We start from the raw sequence: 20462 nt of genomic DNA, 5'->3' as shown, positions 1-20462 counted from the left end.
CAATATGCTCGGAAATGTTCACCTTATTGTAGCAAAAATAGTACGGGAAGTTCTACGTTATTGTCAAACTCTAATTAAAAAAAATCAAACTATCGCTGTCCTGTTCTAGCGGACGGGAATGAAAAAAACACTACAGTAATAACTTATTACTGTAGTGTTTTTTACTTTTTAAAAATAAAAAACGCAAACAGCCAATTATTATAGCCGCGAGCCACGTCTACACGACCCGATCAGCTATCATTTCAAGCTATAGGATAGAGTGAGATAGTAAGATAAACGACCTTACTTGTCTCGTTCTTACAAGACCGTTGTGCTAGTGTATGATCGTGAGAATACTGCTTAATAAAATCAAAGATTATTTTTATATTTTTTTAAGGATCTCATCCGTGTACATAAAGTTTATATAGTTTGTCAAAGGACTTTCTCATTTCAAACATAGACAGAGAGAATCATACTATCTTTGTCTTACACTAGTACTAGCACCCAAAAGAAAAGGATGGGTATAGTTTTCCTGGTTCTTACTGACTGACAAATTGGTTTGACCAACTATATTGCACAATTATATTGAATGAACGAATATTGAATGGTACTGAATGGCAGAATAAGTTTGTGCCCTAAACTTTTAAAAATTAATTTTAGAGGGAAATTGTTTTTGAAATTTTTGATGTGAAGGTTCGATTTGAGTGATGCTTGATGCTTAAATAATTATTATTTTACCTTATTTCCTCGCATGTTTGGAGAAAAGCACTATATATGCCTCGGCAGGAATAGCAATTCGTGGATTCGTCTTCTTCGAAATCGAAACTCATCCACGAATTGCCTTTTCCCGGCCTCTGCAATAATGTACTATTAATTTGTTCCCTAGTTATAAATACCTAATATTGTATTCATATTTCAGTGCGTCGTCACCATTACAAGCGCCGCCCGCGGCCGGCCTGCCGCCCGTCGCGCCCGTTTCCAATATTTTCAAAATGCAAAAGGGTAGACGTAAGTATTTAATACTTACGATATATTGACATACTTATATAATATTAATATATCATAATTCATAGTATCAAACAGAATAGAGTGTATAGAGGCTTGTTGTCATAGTAAATTTTGTAGTCTCAATCAATTTACTGCCATCTTTCGACACAGGATTAAAACTTTTACTACCTCATAAGACTTTGACCCATCTTCTTTCACTGATATGTGTTTATATAGTTAAATATCATACGGTGTCGCCATCCACACCAGTATAGGCCAAAGGTATGCCTCCATTTTTTCGAGCATAAACTTTTCTTGATTTTCCGATTCACGGTTTTTTCTTATACTATCACTAAATAGTATAATACAAAGTCGCTTCCTGCTGTCTGTCTGTCCCTATGTATGCTTAGATCTTTAAAACTACTCAACGGATTTTGATGCGGTTTTTTAATAGATGGAGTGATTCAAGAGGAAGGTTTATGTATAATTTGTTGACCCGTGTCACAAAGCTGGGGCGGGTCGCTAGTTTATCTTATATACTTCATAGATGTTTGATATGATCATATTGCCATTTCCCGGCCTCTGCAATAACGTATTAACGCCCGCAGACATAAAGAAGTCGTACGTGGACGTGTTAGGTTTATGTATAATTTGTTGACCCGTGTCACAAAGCTGGGGCGGGTCGCTAGTTTATCTTATATACTTCATAGATGTTTGATATGATCATATTGGCATTTCCCGGCCTCTGCAATAACGTATTAACGCCCGCAGACATAAAGAAGTCGTACGTGGACGTGTTAGGTTTATGTATAATTTGTTGACCCGTGTCACAAAGCTGGGGCGGGTCGCTAGTTTATCTTATATACTTCATAGATCTTTGATATGATCATATTGCCATTTCGCGGCCTCTGCAATAACGTATTAACGCCCGCAGACATAAAGAAGTCGTACGTGGACGTGTTAGGTTTATGTATAATTTGTTGACCCGTGTCACAAAGCTGGGGCGGGTCGCTAGTTTATCTTATATACTTCATAGATCTTTGATATGATCATATTGCCATTTCCCGGCCTCTGCAATAACGTATTAACGCCCGCAGACATAAAGAAGTCGTACGTGGACGTGTTAGGTTTATGTATAATTTGTTGACCCGTGTCACAAAGCTGGGGCGGGTCGCTAGTTTATCTTATATACTTCATAGATCTTTGATATGATCATATTGCCATTTCGCGGCCTCTGCAATAACGTATTAACGCCCGCAGACATAAAGAAGTCGTACGTGGACGTGTTAGGTTTATGTATAATTTGTTGACCCGTGTCACAAAGCTGGGGCGGGTCGCTAGTTTATCTTATATACTTCATAGATCTTTGATATGATCATATTGCCATTTCCCGGCCTCTGCAATAACGTATTAACGCCCGCAGACATAAAGAAGTCGTACGTGGACGTGTTAGGTTTATGTATAATTTGTTGACCCGTGTCACAAAGCTGGGGCGGGTCGCTAGTTTATCTTATATACTTCATAGATCTTTGATATGATCATATTGCCATTTCCCGGCCTCTGCAATAACGTATTAACGCCCGCAGACATAAAGAAGTCGTACGTGGACGTGTTAGGTTTATGTATAATTTGTTGACCCGTGTCACAAAGCTGGGGCGGGTCGCTAGTTTATCTTATATACTTCATAGATCTTTGATATGATCATATTGCCATTTCCCGGCCTCTGCAATAACGTATTAACGCCCGCAGACATAAAGAAGTCGTACGTGGACGTGTTCAACCCGAGCGGCGCGCCGACGCGGCCCCTGCCGCCGGCCTCCGAGGTGCTCGGCCCCGGGCCCGCGCTTGGCGCCCCGCCGCAGTACATGCTTCCACAACAGGTAAACGCAACTTATTATTTCTACTCCCGTACTTTTATTTGTCATTTAAAGGGTCGTGCACACACCTTTTAAACTCCTATCTTATAGTTGTCAAGACAAGTCTTTAGTCTATTCCCCAAAAAAGTATTTGTGCATACACGCAGTATCTTTTTGGCACTTTTACGATACTTCGTGTAATCACCACTTAGAAAATATTGTATGGAATACTTTGTTGCCAACCTAATTTTAACTGTCATCTCTGACAGATAAGTGAACCATAGACATGTTTTTTTTTATTTCATTCATTCTTTTCCCGCCCGTAACCTCCATTCTTTGCTACTTCTTGAATGAAAAATATTTGTTAAATTTACAATTTTATTTCAAAGTATGTGCTTGGTCGTAGAAAAAGTATTGTATGCAACGTTGTTTAACTGAGTCAAAAAATACTCGTGGCGTCTTTATTAACAATTTTCGGCTTCGCCTCAAATTGTTACTCACGCCACTCGCCTTTCTTGACCTCTCTTAAACAACGGTTGCATAAAATACTATACTATCGTTACGATACAGACAATAGTTGTGCAATAATATATACAGGTGGCTATAAAAATTACTGCATTCCCGTTGCCAGGGAGGTTTTGGGATTATACTGAGCAACTTTGACTATGGGACCAACGCGGACATCGTAAAAAAAAATTTGGCTGGTCCATTTTCTATTTCATTTACAAGATTTGCCCCAAACATGCATATGTTGCAAGCATGTTGCAAGTTAAATAAAAGATTCTAAACTTAAAATCGTACTCTTTACTAATTCGTTTTTACTAATTACGATACTGAGTTTAAGAAAATTATTTATGTTCATAAACTTAAACGCTGCTTTTTACAAGTAATGCGCCTACGTTTCTAACCGTACAGTTTGTTAACAAAATGCTTTATCCAACACGCTACCAGGAGGCGGACAACGTGAATGGATACTAACAGGTAAACGCGCCAACGAACTATATATAATAAATATGACCCCACCCCTCATGCCGGATCCAGTTAAAATACTAGCTAAAGTGTCATTCAATGGAACTTGCTATGTAAACAAAAGTTACTAGTAATTTGACATTCAGTGTCAATTTTAGTATGGCGGTTTGTTTACATAGTTAGCAAGTTCTATTGAATGACACTTTAGATTCATGATTTATAGAGAAGGGATCACCGTCAGTGATATGTCAGATAACTGTCATGTAAACCGAAAAATGTACTAAGAACTTCGCCTATACCTAAGAGTTTTTAACCCTTTGACCGCCAAAGACGTCAACAGACGCGCGCGGCTACAGCCCGATATCAACCTTCGTGCATTCCAACAAGGTTCACAATCATGCGCCGCGCATGATAGGCGTGGCGTTCAAAGGGATTTTTTTTATTGTTTATATATACCCAATATTATTTTTATTTTCTTCCAGACCTTTGACCCGTCTCAATCGCAGCCCGATGACACCTACAACAGTGGCTATTGAAGCCCGCCGATCTCCACTAGGCCACATCTCGCCGCACACGTCTCATAGCCGACCAATGACGAACACCGACGTGTATTCACGTCATGACGGGTTTTGACGTCATGACGGATATTCACGTCTTGATGGACATACATCTATAGCCGACCAATGAACGCTGACGGGTTTTCACATTATGACGGATATATACGTCTCATAGCCGACCAATGAAGACCGACGTGTTTTAACGTCATGACGGATATGCACGTCTCAGCCCACCATTGAACGCCGACGGATATATACGTCTACATCTACACGGATATATATTATATACACGGAAATACAAACTGAGCCAATCTTGTTCAAACTTGTTCGAGAGCTCGGCTGATGATCTGTTAAAGATCATAATCGGTACAATGCAAACGATTAGGTGTTCCTTATTAATGAAAAAAGTTAACACATTCACTGCTAGCGCGTTCTACGCGCTACGAGTATAGCCGATAACACTGTTTTTCCCGTTTGTAGCGAAATACGACTACTAACGGAGAACTCGCCTAACGCTGGCAGTGAATGTGTTAAAATTTTTGTCACATCGCGGAGTACCAGTATTTTTCTGACAGATGTAGTGCATAATTATTTTCCAAACGTTCGTAGGTGCCTTGCTATTTCAGTCGGTCTCGGTACAAAATGTACTAAGGTTGACTAAAGTAGCACGACAAATACGAACGATTCCGAGAAAATACGATGGAAAACAATTATCTACATACTACATCTGTACATACTTGTTGACAGATATATACGACACGACCCGATCTCGACATAATACTTGGTCAAAATTAGAACAGACACATTATTTTTGGATGATTCATATGTCACTACTGATATACGTTCTAAAGAAGCACGCTTAGCACGATGAACACGGTAAACTGACCCGCCTGTTCCTATCTCTATCGCACGTGCATAATTAGACTGTTGTCCCGCTCGCACAGTGTCATTGACTGCCGTCATCATGGGCGGGACGGCAATATAATTACGCGCGTGCGATAGAGATAGAAACAGGCGGGTAAATAGTACGATATTCTTCGTGCTTAGCGTCCTTTAGCCGTTTCAACCATTTGGCCATATCGCTGATTCTGGATGTTTCGATGCTGTGCTCTTTTATATACCAACCAATAATAAATGTACATTTGTTACATACATTAAGGCAGCTGTGTAATAATTAGACTAATTAGAGTTTGAGCCTTCGACAATATTATATAATAGTACATTACGACACAAGTGCGAAATTCGCTACAAGTGGCGATAAATTAAAACACGACCAAAGGTAGTGTTTTAAAACAACACGAGATGCGAATTACCTATTCGCACATGTATCGTACAACGTTTTACAGTACCTACATATGGCCCTTTAAATTTTCGACATAGGTAGTGTGCTAATTATCGCACAAGGCCGGTAAAGTAGCACCATATATACTATAAATTAGGATAATAAATTTGCAATCGCAAAAAATAAATCTTGGACCAGTTGTTCACTGTGCAGTTTAAGTTGCGCCTAATCGAACGAAAGACGAATTATTAAAGTACACACAAAGGTTAAAAAATGAATTCTATTTTTAACCTCGTAGGCCCAATGTGCACCTACAATCTAATGAGCACCTTTCACAGCCCAAATAAAGTAGTTTCTTTCATTTCTTTTGTTTCATTGCTTTCTCAAAACACGGAACACAGTTGCCTCCTAGACAAATAATTTTCTTTTTTCGAACTATCAAAACAAATGCTGTCTACGTTTGACTATTTTTTTTTTTTTGTGTTTGTTGACTTGTTGTTGACAAGAGACAATAGTAGCATAGTTTGTTAGAAGACACGTTTGGTAGACGATCCTCTAAAGGTTTATAAGTTTCACAAAAAAGCGTGTTTGGATAATTTAACGAGTTTTAACAAGTGACCCAGGGGAACGCAACCAACGAGTGACAAGAAAAAGTTGATTTACCCAAATACTTAAATGATAACATTTTAAAAGTAAGTTCAATGAGGAAAAAAGCCGTCTACGCGGACGCGACCGGCTCCGGACGGACGCCATCGCTTCTGCCATACATAATGTATAGGCATATTGAAAATGCACTTCGGCGCGGCCCGCCTCCAGCAGACGTTACTCGTAGATGTCGAGTTGTCGACTACGAAATAACTCGCGTAAGAAAACGGATGTAAATATGGAGTGTTACCACTCTTTCTTTACTTAGGTATATTTCTCTATGAATGTTATGTACATTTTATCGCGTATGTTAAAGCAATACTATAAAAATATAGATAATAAACATATAATGCGACTTGTGTGAACTCAAAGCTGTGTCACAGAAAATACAGGCTGGCCCAAAAATACTTGTTGATAAAATTAACGTCTCAAAACTAAAGGAAAATATTAAGACAATAGGTTTTGCTTTAGTTAAACGATTGTATATTTAATTTTAATTACATTTTGAAAAGATGGGCATGTAAGAAAAATATTCCAAAAAATATTTGTCAACATATTTTTGGGACGTACTGTACAATAGAAGTTTGATTTTCATACGTTATTGATGTGTACAGGGTGACATTGACAGTACCGGTTAATAATACTTATACCGGCTAAGATGACAGAATAAGTAATTAAGAAGACACCAACTCGGTTTTCAAATCTTCTTTTATTATCTTTAAATACTGCAACCCGTTTTTGTAAAAAAAAACATATATTAAAAGTGGCATTGGCTTACATAGTCACGAAAAACGTTGTCGCCGTATTCTGACACTGATGTTTCTATAGTCTGTAATAGACTTTAAGGCCAATGATGATGATGATGATGATGATTTGTACGGTTGTTGCTCGGTATTATAAGAATTGATCAGAAATTTCTATTCGTAATTATTGTTGTTGTCTACGGTAACTTAGTAAGAGCAAATCAATAATTAGATAAGACTATGCAATAATGAAATAAGTTCGCAATATTTAAGAAACAATCATGATTCATGACAATCATGACCATTTAATTAGGTATACCCTAGAAGTGATATTTATGTGAAACAATTTAGCTTAACATCGCCGCAACGTCTTATAATTTCTGATCATGTGTTGATTGTCACCAGTCACCCTGTATATAATTTATGTATTAAAATAATAAATAATTACTTTAGTCATGACGTCACTTTTAGATTCACACTTGCGACAGCCTTAAATCCATTTAATTATTAATGATATTCATTAATAACAATTAATTACGGCCATCATTTTATCCCTTTAAACGCCACGCCTATCGTGTACGGCGCATCATAGAGAACCTTGTCGGAATGCACGAAGGTTGATATTGGGCTGTACCCGCGCGCGTCAGTTGACGTCTTTGGCGGTCAAAGGATTAATAAATAAAGCGGATTTTTTTTCTGAATTATATCAAAGCTGTTCTAGACTTTTTATTTTATAGTTTGAGTTCAACAACTGACAATATGATACACATACTCCGATTAAACAATGTAACAGTAGCTGTCACAATTATTTAAACTATTTTAAACTGTTCTCTTATTTAACCTGTACCTGTACCGTTGTACAAAATTCGCGTTATTTAACTTTTTGTGTATTAATATTGTCGAGTAACCTAATAAATTTTATTTCTATTTTGTCGACTTAAAATAGCTAGTAAAACTAAGAGAATGCGTCGTCGTGTCTCGGCAATAAAAAGTTAATATTAACATGTTGTTCAAACATATTTTATATCATAAAAGTGACTTACAGTTTATAAAATATAAAATGACACTCGATATTGACTTCTTAGCAGATAGAGACTAAGTACCTTTGTAAAATGAATAATATAATGAATTTGATCTAATGGAAAAGATATTGAGAAGTTATTGAGACGATAAATGATTTCGCGGTTGAGATTGGCACATTTATTTGCTTTGTTAAATTATTCTTGTATCGCTCACTATGCAATTTAATCACATTAGGTCACTGTGGGAAAATACCGTCTATAAGGGAAGACCGTCTACAAACTCGATCGTCGCTTTTAACTTGCGTTTGTACACATACTCCACTGTGTCTGAGCAACGTACGTATACTAATATAAGAGTTCTTGCCTTCTAATGGTTTTCCCAGCAATACATTTTATATGCAAGTATTCTCTACAGTGAGTCAGTGACATGTTTTCTTTTAAATTGATTAAAATATAAGAGCTATTTCTATACACTTATTATCTAGTTATCATATTGATGCGGATCCGCATGACGTTTCGGTGTGTGAGCGAGACATATAGCAAAGTTTCGCTCGCACACCGGAGCGGGGCACGGAAGTGATTCTAATGCATATTGGGTTAAATGAATGTCACTTCATAATTTTAGTGTTATTTATATTTCTTTAAATGATGTTAATATTTTTTAGCTATTAGCCAATTGTTTACAGTTCCGATATTATAATTATTTTGGTGTAAAATTGTAATTATGTTATTGTAGTACATTAAAGGCGTGGTTGGTTCGCGTATTGTTTCAATATTAAACGCTTGCGTGAAATGATCACGTCTTTTCTCGCTATAGCTGTATATGACGTTAGACAGGGCTAAATACATATATTAAACTGATTCAAATAAGTAAAAACACACCAAAATCTGCTATTAATTTCATCTTTATGAAGCGAGTTCTAAACTAGGATTATCAATTGACATTTTTATTCGAGATAAGTATTTTGTATATATGTGATAATTTATTTTAGGACACTATTAAATAATTTCTTGTAAAGCATTCATCAATTGTCAATTTACGCACTCTGTTAAAAAATATAAATATGGGACTGACATCTATCAGGATGGCCGTGTCGGAGTATTACGGCCATTCTGATTAAAACCTGGCCCCAACGTATTTAGCCCTGTTTTATTAAAATTTGTATAATATATTAGGTTAATTATCCACAAGTGCTCTGTTGGTGATACCAAGACATAGATGGTAATTATGTATCGTGAAATTTAATTAATTTAGGGTGATTTGACAGTCATAGAGAAATTCGTTAAGTAATTAATCAATATAGCATCTCCAAGAAGAAAGCGATTAAAAACAAGACAGACAATCACTTTTATATGGCTGTCTTATAAGCTTCTTGTAACTATAGATTTTATTAGATTTTATAGTCAATTTACCATTTATCTATGCATTCTTTGACTGTCATTACATCCTCGTATGGTAGACAGCAATAACTTGTTCAAGGCGTCGAGGTAAAATAGATATAAACTCGATAAGTTGAAATAATTCAAGATCACCGCTTATGTTTCTATCTATTACTTGTATAGATGTTTATGAGCAACTCTATCGCTCGCATATTATTGACGAGTGCGCTTTCTCTTTTACTCGTCCCGCTATCTCGTACGGAACAAGTACATTGCGATACAGGAAAGGTTTTAAATATATTTTTAGCGTTATACATATTAGATTTTGATCGGTTTGATTTGTAGGTGCAATACTATTGTGATGAGTTTATATGGGACTGGCTTCGCACATACATCTTTCAACAATAGGTACACTACAGTAAATCTTGGTATGTAATTTAATACGCTTAATTGAACTGTTCAAATCTGACTTAGGTACACGATTATTTTAATTTCTTTTCTGTCTGTTTAAAGTATAGTTGACGTTGAACGCGCTTTCTCTAATGGAGCAAAAATCGGCAATAATCTGATACGACTAGAACTAGAGCCACAGTTCTTTAACCTTTTCCACGCCGTGTCAAACACAAAAGCTGTCACTCAGACACCACATCATTGAAGTGTCAAAACTGAAGTTGAACTTTATGTATATGCACGTAGGTCGATGTTGCTCTGTGGTCTGTGACCGATTAATCGGTCTTTGGTGTTGACCCTACGGTGCATATCGGTCATTGGCGTCCAATAGGTTAATTATTTGAGACTCTTTTTCAGAGACTGTCTACAAATATACATTTTACTTACCTCATTAAACGACAGAAGGTGAAAAATGTATATTTTTTACTGTCAACCATGCCGTTTTTCTCTAGGAGTTAATAAAGTTTATTGATAATAACAACTAGTGCTAAAATTACACCCGATTTTACCTCTGATCCAAAAGACGTGTATTATTGTTTGTGCGTTAGTTTTAATTCAGATTATGGGGGTCGAAGGCTGTAAATGGGTAGAGTTAGACCGCGATAAGTCTGCAACGATTTTGATAGGATACGCAGTGCAAGTGTTATTTATACATCATAATTTCATAGAAGTTTGACGTTTAGAATAACACTTGCACTGCGTGTGCTATCAAAATCGTCGCTGACTTATCTTGATCTATTTATAATGTATTAGTGATAATTATAAAGTGGTTATGCAAAAGTGCCGTAGACATCAGTAACACCTCAGCACGATTTCATACCTATGTATAAATTAGGCATTAAAATAGGATTTTATTTTTCGTTGCGTAGCCATGAAGTAAAATTATGGGATTACAAATAATAGTTGAGTTTATTGACCCATTACATGGGTTTGTGTTCACATATTATTACAAACTTTACAAGTCAGCAAACATAGACTTAATCTAAAACCTATCATTTTACATTCGGGCAATTTATATGTACCTATTTACTTCACGATTGTTTTTTTTTTAGCTTTAGATATGAATTGCATTCTTATGCAATAATATGCCTAACAGTAAACTACTGCGTTATGGAAATTGCGTCACTCAGTGGAAATAATCAAAAATATGGAACAATATTGTGAATAAAATTTAAAAATCAAAATCTACGTGTGAGCTTTTACCTCGCCGCGAATAATTTAATTTGATATATTTTACCATTAAACATTAAATTAGGTATCTTAAACATTTATTACGCACTGAAATTCCATTTCCATTTTTTTTGTAGGTATTTACCACTACTGACTTTGGGCCTAAGGGCTACCGCGAACATCGATGTTACCAATATCTATCTCTGTCACTCTTTTATTGGTGTGACGGAGATGAAGATATGCTAATTTCGATTTTCGTTATGCATATAGGTAATAGCGTCACGTAAAATGTGCTGTCTACTGGGGCAATATGTGTATATTTGAAATGTCAGACGAATGTATCCGAATGTATTATAATTATAAAGATTCAATTGAAAATATTTAAATAAAATGTTTATGTTTATGCTTATAACGTGTTTTTATTTAAATAGGTACTAGCTTTTGCCCGCGACTTTGCGTGGAATTAGTACCAGCAGTTAAAGTACAGCGCCTGGATAAAATCTAATGGCAATAATTTTCAGCATAATATGATTAACAGGCAATTTATTAATTTTCTCATTTTCAATCTCTTTAGGGATGACTTCGGACATAAAACTATCCTATGTCCCGGAGAAGGCCCCGGGACTCAAACTATCTCTAGGGCTCTAGTTATGGCAAGTTTAATTAAACTAAATCCGTTCAGCGGTTAAAGCTTGAGGAGGTAACAGACTTACAGATAGTGAAGCTTAAATGTAAAAGGGTAAATATTACTGTGACCTGTGACATACAACTTGGAGTTGGCAATTGTCAAAGGTTTGCATAGATGGCGCCATCGTAGCTTGCCCCTTTGTCCATGAGATTTGGCTTAAAGGGCTGGCATCCAGGGCATTAAAAAATCAATAACTTGACACAATTCTAGGGATTGACAGGGCAAGCTATATTATGCTGGCGCCATCTGCTTTTTACTTCGACCGGCGAACCCATAGAAGGTAGGATCCTATAGAAGTGGTATACGCGTGCCTCCGTGAGGGACAAAACATACGCAATGCGACACTATGATTGGTCGAATTTATTTTTTGCCCACCATAATCCATATTAAATTTACGGTGGGGAAATAAAAAAAAATGTGAGACTGTGACAAGGACAAACAATAATAGCGCTTTTGCTGCTTCTCCTACAGAAAGATACGTAAAACTATCCGCTAAGTTACCCCCACCACTCATGAGCATGCCCAATTCAGTTTAATACTAGATTCATGGGCGAACCCCATTGAGTGTTCTTGGAGGGCAAAACCACTCATTAGTCTCATCCAGGCATCGTGCGATTTATTGACCATACACGTGTCAATAGAATTTCAACTTTAGACTTCCGAGTTAAGGTTTAAATCAAATTGTACTTTTAACTCTTGCGATAACTCTACTCCACTACAGGAGTTACAGGTCTGTAGAGCAGAAGGAGTGAAGGTACTCCTTTTGACTGTGTCTTAGGTATACGTATATACAAATACGAGTAACGAGAGTTCTTGCCCTATGGCTATGGCGGCCTTCCCAGCAAAAAATATATTATGCCTGTCTTCTCCACATTGACCTGGTAGTGCAATAAGTTGTCTAACACAAAATAAAACACAATTATTAACACGCATTCATACATTTACGTCACTAAAAGATATATTATGCGGCACCAACTCCAAATTAATACTTTGATTCACCACTCTTATCCCGTCCTTATGCTGTACTATCTGCAAACTGATATTCTGTGATACCAGTTTAAAATCCGCCTGCATAGTATTTTCTGCTCTACGGGCATTTTCCGTTGTTGTTATTGGACCCTCACTTGTAGTAGTTACTTGTTCTAAAGATGCATCTATGAAGTGATAGATGGCCGTGGCGATTACTCCAATTGTAAAAACGGCCATGATGACTGAGCCGATTAGCATTACTAGATTTGCCATTTTGCTTAATCGGTATGCTTCCACCGATTGCTAAACATTGTCGTTATCTCAAAATACTTTCACAGGTTACAGATGTACCTACGTATAAATGACGTATAGACATCTGTGACATGTTTGTGACAGTCACAACGACAGCTTCTGAACTTTCTCTGAAGAGTCCGTTACGCTAACAGCAATACTCTTAACTGTTCATCGGTGGACCTTATCGCTTTTGTAATAAGGTTTACGATCTGCCAGTTAAGAAACAGAGTGGGCGATGGTAGGTAGAGTCTGTGCGGAAAGAGAAGAGTCTTGGAATGTATGGGGCCCAATACATTCCACGACTCTTCACTTTCCGAACAGACTCTATGTATAACCTACACTAAGCAGATCAAGGACGCCTTAACCCGAGCCGCTCAGTATTCTTTGTAAGAAACTCCATCCTGTCATGAAGGCAGAATAGGCAATAAATTTCGTCATCTAGACAGCGCATCGCGGGCGATAACTCGTTAAGCGGTTAAACCTCTGAACGCCAGACGGCGAAGGAATATGCCGTGCCTCGGACGCCAGGCGATCGCGATTATTTAAGCGAAATTGAACTTTACGGAGTCCCGCGTAAGTCCCTATTGCCTTGGCGAAGCTGACGGCTGTAGCCATCGTCGGCGTCCTTGGCAAGGCTCCGAAGACGTCCACAGCCGTCTTTGGCGGTCAAAGGGTTAAGGGCGATGTGATGAATAGACCCTCTGTTGACTCGACGTAGCACCTCAAGCACTTATTGGTATGAGAACTTAGCGTGGTCCGACTCTAAAGTTTGCCCCTAGACGTCGCGCTGTCCTACAAGCGCTGTAAGCGCGCTGTCACCCAACCCAGCCGTATCCGTGCTATACTAGCACCCAAAAGAAAAGGATGAGTATAGTTTCCCTGGTTCTTATTTACTGACAAATTGGTTTGACCAACTATAGCTACACATATAGGTAATTACCTATATTATAAATATAAGATGCTACATCTCCGAGGTGTTGCGCCGCTTCCGTTAAGCCCAAGATACACTTGTATAAGTTTTACTAACGTAAGTAACGTACGTACGTAAGTAGGGACACATCAGCTATACTACAGAATGAGATGAATATCGTTATCTCGTTCTAACAAATAGCTTTGTCCCTACTACGTAAGTAAAACTTACAAGTGTATCGTATATCTCGGGCCAAGTTATGTACCTACCTCTGCATTAGACTTAAATGTACCTAATTGTGGAGTAGATCGATCAACACAACGACAGAGGGGCTACGGCGAAAACCGTTTTTCACAAATTGCGGGGATCTTTCTCTTTTACTCCAATTAAGGCGTAATTAGAGTGACAGAGAAAAAAGCCCGCAATTTGCGAACTTCGATTTTCGCGGTTATAGCCCAGCTTCTGATATTATACACATAATGTAATGATTAAAAAAATATTGAATTATTATAACAGTTATTATAAAAAAAGAAGGATTATTGTTATGAACATTAAAGATCTTAGTCACTTAAAGCGCCTTGCACAGCCTATGCTAATAAAAACGCTGCAGAATTATCTTGGTTTAACTCTAGTGAGGTACCGTCGCGCATCGTGCCAAGCGTATTTAACAGAGGACGGACGCAGCTAAATACTTTACATCACCAATCAAACACCTTTGTGCTTGTGCCAGTTGTGCCATTCTTGTCTTGCCAGCTGTGCGCTAATATTTTCAAGCTAAAATTCCGAACGATAGCATTTTTATCAACAAGCTCCCACTCGTTATTTCCGCTTGGTAATTCTTCTCGATTTCCAATCTGGAGGCGTCTGCTTCCATCAACTCGAGGCTCTGGGTTTTCTTTAGCTCTTCCTCCAGGTGGGTCTCCTGAGTCCGGCGGCTTTTCTTCTGAGTCCGGCGGCTTCTCTCCTGAGTCCGGCGGCTTTTCTTCTGAGCCCGGCGGCTTGTCTCCCGAGTCCGGCGGCTTGTCGTCTCCCGAGTCCGGCGGCTTGTCGTCTCCTGATTCCGGCGGCTTGTCTCCTGGCGGTGGTGTCTCATGTTTCTGTTTTACTCCGACGAAATTATACACAGCTATGGCGAGCGATATAATAGTGAATGTGCCCAAGATGATGGAAGTTATTAGAACAGACATGTGGGGCATTTTTGTGTGAAAGAAATTCAAAACAGCGACATTCTCTGCGTAGAAATGAGTGACAGCAAAATTGACAATTACTATATATAGTTATTATACTCTTTGATTGACAAGCTGAGAGCTGAGATAGTATTGAGACTTATTGAGATGGTATTGAGATCTTGTTGAGATCTTTCTAGGGGTTGAAGAACACTAACCTTTTTGGTGTGACTTCACGTTAGTGTGTTGGAAAATTATAGTTGGTCAAACCAATTTGTCAGAGTAAATAAGAACAAAAAAAACTATAGTCATCCTTTTCTTTTGGGTGCTAGTACTAGCGTAAGACAAAGATAGTATAATTCTCTCTGTCTATGTTTGAAATGAGACAGTCCTTTGACAAACTATACATAATAAGTTTTTGGAAATAATTTCCATTTTGCGTATGGCACCAATTTACCGCCCTAAGTGCGGTAACTAGATAGATAGATTCGAAACTCGTGTCGATTTAACACTTCCTTCAGTCTTGTTTCAATTTAATTTACCGTCATTCGTTGCGAATTTTCTACTTTTCGCACTTGTATCGTATTGTACCTATTGTACTATTGCGTTGTTTTATCACAGAGTTCCCATGGCCACCTCCTGTCTCCATGTCAACATATAATTCCATTGTCACCCGATTTATAGTAACAGCACCAGTCATGGGACATTTAAGAGGAAATTTGGAGTATTTGTGATATTTCCCTGATACCGGCAAAAGTTCTACCGCTTAGCGTGTTTAAAGATGAAAATCCTATCCATCTTTTATGTTTCAGGCGTGTTATATCAAAGATACTGCAATTAGTTTCCACATAATTTACAAATTAAAACTATGCCTTTTTTCTCCAGTCATGGACACCAAAGCTCCAGTAATGGTACCCCGGTAATGGACGTGGATCCAGTAATGGGCCCCCTATAATGGACATACCCTATCAGTATAAGATATTGGAACAGGGAATAAATTTTTGGCAAAAAACTAGTTATTAGTCATATTTGGTATAAGCTTTTATGTAAGAATGTATTTTTCTTTTCACAGCCAACTAATACTCATCAAGACAATTCTAACAAACCCAAACACAATAAGGTTGCGTTTATTACAGAGTTCCCATGGCCACCTCCTGTCTCCATCATGAGATCAGGTCCATGTTATCATAATATTGCATTGTCATCCGATTTGCTTACGTATCCAAAATTTCAACTCAATCGGAAATCCGAAAGTGGCTCAAATTCAACTTCCAAGATTTGAACCACACTAACTAACAGGCATGTTAAATAAAATTTTGTAAAAACGATATTAATTTTTTCTACTCCCGTACTTTTATTTGTCATTTAAAGGGTCGTGCACACACCTTTAAACCCCTCTCTTATAGTTGTCAAGACAAGTCTTTAGTCTATTCCCCAAAAAAGTATTTGTGCATACACGCAGTATCTTTTTGGCACTTTTACGATACTTCGTGTAATCACCACTTAAAAAATATTGTATGGAATACATTGTTGCCAACCTAATTTTAATTGTCATTTCTGCCAGATGAGTGAACCATAGACATGTTTTGGTCACATCATCATCATCAGTTTTCATCTTGTGATGGGGTCACGTTCGCCGGGGCGGGCGTGGCCTCATACAACTCCCCAGTTCCAGACAGGAACCAGGGTTTCCTAGTTAGCTCAGAGGAGAGAGGGGTACAGGGTAGCTAATAGAAACACAAATGCAAAATGCAAATCGACGGGCTTTTATGCCGGTTTATTGAATCTAAACTATTTAGGGCTTAAGTCTAGGTATCCTAGGCTAAGACGGCGCGGGATGACTCCGTTAGTCACTACGGCGCGCGATCCCTACGCTACACGCGATTTGGGATACTCGGGATCCCCAAAGGGTAAGGGGGATGAAGACGGATAGGTATACAGGACGATCCTGGATCTAGGGTGCCTACGCGGAAACCCCAGGCCGGCACAACCGAGACGCAGGAACGGGATAGGCGGGAAGCGGATCGGGTGCCTACGCGGAAACCCCAGGCCGGCACAACCGAGACGCAGGAACGGGATAGGGGGGAAGCAAAGGAACGGGTGCCTACGCGGTAACCCCAGGCCGGCACAACCGTGGGAGAGCCGTGCTCACAGCAGAAGGCGGCGAGGACGACTGCCGACGGACGGACGCGCGCTCGCGCTTTTATAGTGGCTCGCGGGGTGCGGCGCGCGGCGCGCCGGGGGGCCGATCGTCGTGGGTGGTCTGCGCAGCGGTGAAGCGCGATGGCTCGGTGCGTCGGGCGGCGGTGAAGCGGGATGTTGTGTGCGCGCTGTTACAGCGCCATCACAGTCCCGTCACCCGTCTGGAGATTTTTACCTATCGGGGAAAAATCACCGTATTAGTACATGATGCCTTTTAATGTCCCCTTCCGTTATCCCCCTTTTATTTATTTTTTACTCTTTTTTTCTATATTTTTTTTAATGTAGATATCTATACTAAATGTATGTATATTTTTTTTTCTTATGCTATGTTTTCTCTTTTCCCCTGTTTCTTCCATCTCTGTGTTTTATGCTATGGTGTGACGTGTGTGCCGTCCCGTTTTTTTCTTTTATTACGGTGCACATGCATGGTTCCTGCTCTGTGCATATTTCGAGTTTACTATTTTACTTATTTTTGTCGTGATTAATTCTGCGTCTTATATACTGTTGCGCTGGGTCCAGTTTTCTTTGGATCGCTTCCCGATCCGCATTGCTCGTGTGCGTTGTGTTTATTTTCTTCGGGGGTAGTCTTGGACTTTTCTTTTTTAGTTTTCCATCCCTTATGGTTGTTTTTGGCGCTAAAATTAGTAAAATTACATTTAAGGTCCCCAGGTTTTATTTCTGTAGGTAGGTAATGTAGATACCGGTTGGTTTCTTTATTTTTGTTTTAATTTTTCCTCCTTTTTGTATTTTGGCGTTGAGCCTTATGTCGCCTTATTAAGGTTGGTTTTTGTTCGGTCGTGTTGTATTTAGTTTTATTGTGTTTCTAATTTAATTTTATGTCAGTTTAATAATGGTATGGTTTGATATCTTTTATATGGGCGGTTATGATCTTTGTTCTTCTCGTGTTATGCCGTAGTAGGTATATCACTGGTGATTTTTGTTGAAACACTACGTATGGTCGTAGGTATTTCGGTGCTAGTTTTGCGGAATAGTTGCGGTCTGCGTTTGATAGGGTGAAATTTCTTTTTAGTACAAGGTCGTTTACTTGGGGGGTCCACTGGCGTTTGTCTCCGTCGTAATACCCTTTTTGTTTTCCTGATGCTTGTTCTTGATTCTTACGTACGATATTGTATATTTCCTGTAGTTTGGCGAATCCTTGTACTTGTGGCGTCGGAAAATCGTTTTGGTCGTCGGAAAATTGTTTGTTATGCGGTAGTTCTGTGTTGTGTCGGGGTGGTTGTTTGTTTGCTTCCACATGTCCTTTCTTGAATAATTTTACTAGCGGTGCTGTTATCTCCGAGTAGTTTGGTATGAATTTGCGGTACCGGGATGTCATCCCTATGAAGGTTCTTACTTCTTTAGCGGGTTTCGGTGTGTTTAGGTTCGTGATTGCTCTGATTTTTTCTTGGTTCATCTTGATGCCTTGTCTTAGTTTCTCTAGCGTGTCGTCTATCTGTGGTAATGGGTATGCGTCCTTTTCTGATATCTGGTTCATCTTACGAAAATCTACACAGAAACGGTACTGACCTGACGCCTTTTTCACTAGGCCGACGGGTGAACTACATGGGCTGTGTGATCTTTCGATTACTCCCTGTTGTAGCATCTCGTTTACTTTCTTGTCAATAATTTCTTGTTGTTTCGGGTTTCTCGGATAGTATCTTTGTTTTACACGTTCTGTGTGTTTCAGTTTTATTTTATGTTGTACCCAGGTGTTCCCTTTTGGGCTTTTTTCGCAGAGCTCGAACTGTTGTTGTAGCATTTCTTGCAATTGTGCCTGTTCCGCTTCTGTGAGTGGGTGGTCTGGTGACTGCTGTGCGGAGTCTAAGTTTGTGGACGTCTGGCGTTGCTCTTCTGGCTGTGTTTCGTGTATCTCCTCTTGGTTCTCTGTGGCTTTTCCGTCTTCGCCTCCTCCGGTCTCCTTGTGTTCTTTCTGTGTACTCTTGCCATCGTGTTCTTCGGGTTCTTGGTCTCCTCCTGGCCATTTCATGGACATTCCGAGTCGCTTCAGGATGTCCATGCCTATTATGATGTCCGTTGCTGCCGGTAGCACTCTCAGCCAATGTTTTATCGTTACTTCATTGATTTTGAGGTCAACAAGTAGGTTATTGTGGGCTCGGGTGCGGGTTCCATTCGCTAGAATTATTTCTCTTGTTTTTACCTTGTCTTGGTACGCGAAGTGTTTGCATTCGTTGTACACCTGTTGGTTAATGTAAGAGTTGGTAGAGCCTGTGTCTATGACGCCTCGGTATGGTTTTCCCATTATCTGTATATCTACATACAGGCGATTGTCATTCGGTTGTGGGCTGTTTGCTGCTCCCAGTTTTTCGTAACTTTTCCAGGTTGTTTTCCTACAGCAGGCCCTGCTGAGCACCCCCAGCTTTCCACACTGGCTGCAAAATATCTGGCGTCTGCCTCTGCATTCGTCTGCATTGTGGCCTGGCTTCCCACAGGACCAGCAACTGGTTTTGGGATCGTACCTCGGATGTACTGTTTGGCTCGTACTGTCTCGCTGTTCGGGTTTCGGTCTCTGGTCGCTGTGTCGTCCGTTGCTCCTACCTTCGGTCGTGTGTTCCGGTTTTTCCTCATCTCTCCACTTTCCATATTCGGTGGTTTGCCGCCACGTTCCTGGTGATGACATGGTGTCGTCCGTAGATGTTGTTATACTTTCATACTCCTTTCCTAGCTTTAATAGCTCCGGTAGGGTCTTGTAGTCTTGTTTTTTGATGTATAGTTTGTAGTTACGTAGCATATTCTCATGGATGCGGTGTAATTTTTCTGATTCGTCAAGGTTCCCGTACCTGCGTACTAGCGTCTGTATGTCTGTGACATAGTCGGTGAATTTTTCTCGGACCCTCTGTTTTCTTGCTATGATCCTAGCCATTAAGTCTTCTTCGTAGTTGGTTGGGTAGTAATACTGTTTAAATACCTCTAGGAATTGATCCCAATTGTTCCAGGTTTCCGAGTTGTTCCTGTACCATAATAGTGCTCTGCCTTGCAGGATGCGTGGTAAGGCGGGTAGTATGTCTTCCTTCTCGACGTTACTGGCGTTAATGAGTTCCTCCAGTCTCTCTATGAATTCAACGGCGTCGTCTGTGGTCCTAAATGACAGGTTCCACTCTTTTAGTAACTTAGTTATTACCTTGGCTTTGTCTTCTGCCATGTTTTCTTCTTTCAGGATGTCTGCTAGGCCTTT

The 20462-nt window shown here is 39.3% G+C and overlaps 1 protein-coding gene across 1 annotated transcript in view; it reads left to right on the top strand.

Moving 5' to 3' along the window:
* LOC134660708 (uncharacterized) overlaps nucleotides 1-4431 on the top strand; it is a 60748-nt gene extending 56317 nt beyond the window's left edge. Inside the window, exons 26-28 of the mRNA XM_063516490.1 lie at nucleotides 899-987; nucleotides 2716-2846; nucleotides 4274-4431. Of these exons, the coding sequence (XP_063372560.1) occupies nucleotides 899-987; nucleotides 2716-2846; nucleotides 4274-4327 (274 nt within the window). The 3' untranslated portion in view covers nucleotides 4328-4431. The remainder of the gene's footprint in view (nucleotides 1-898; nucleotides 988-2715; nucleotides 2847-4273) is intronic.
* Nucleotides 4432-20462: the final 16031 nt, after the last annotated feature.

Source organism: Cydia amplana, chromosome Z, assembly GCF_948474715.1.
Source record: "Cydia amplana chromosome Z, ilCydAmpl1.1, whole genome shotgun sequence".
Classification (NCBI taxonomy): Eukaryota; Metazoa; Arthropoda; class Insecta; order Lepidoptera; family Tortricidae; genus Cydia; species Cydia amplana.
This window is presented reverse-complemented; position numbering and strand designations above follow the sequence as displayed.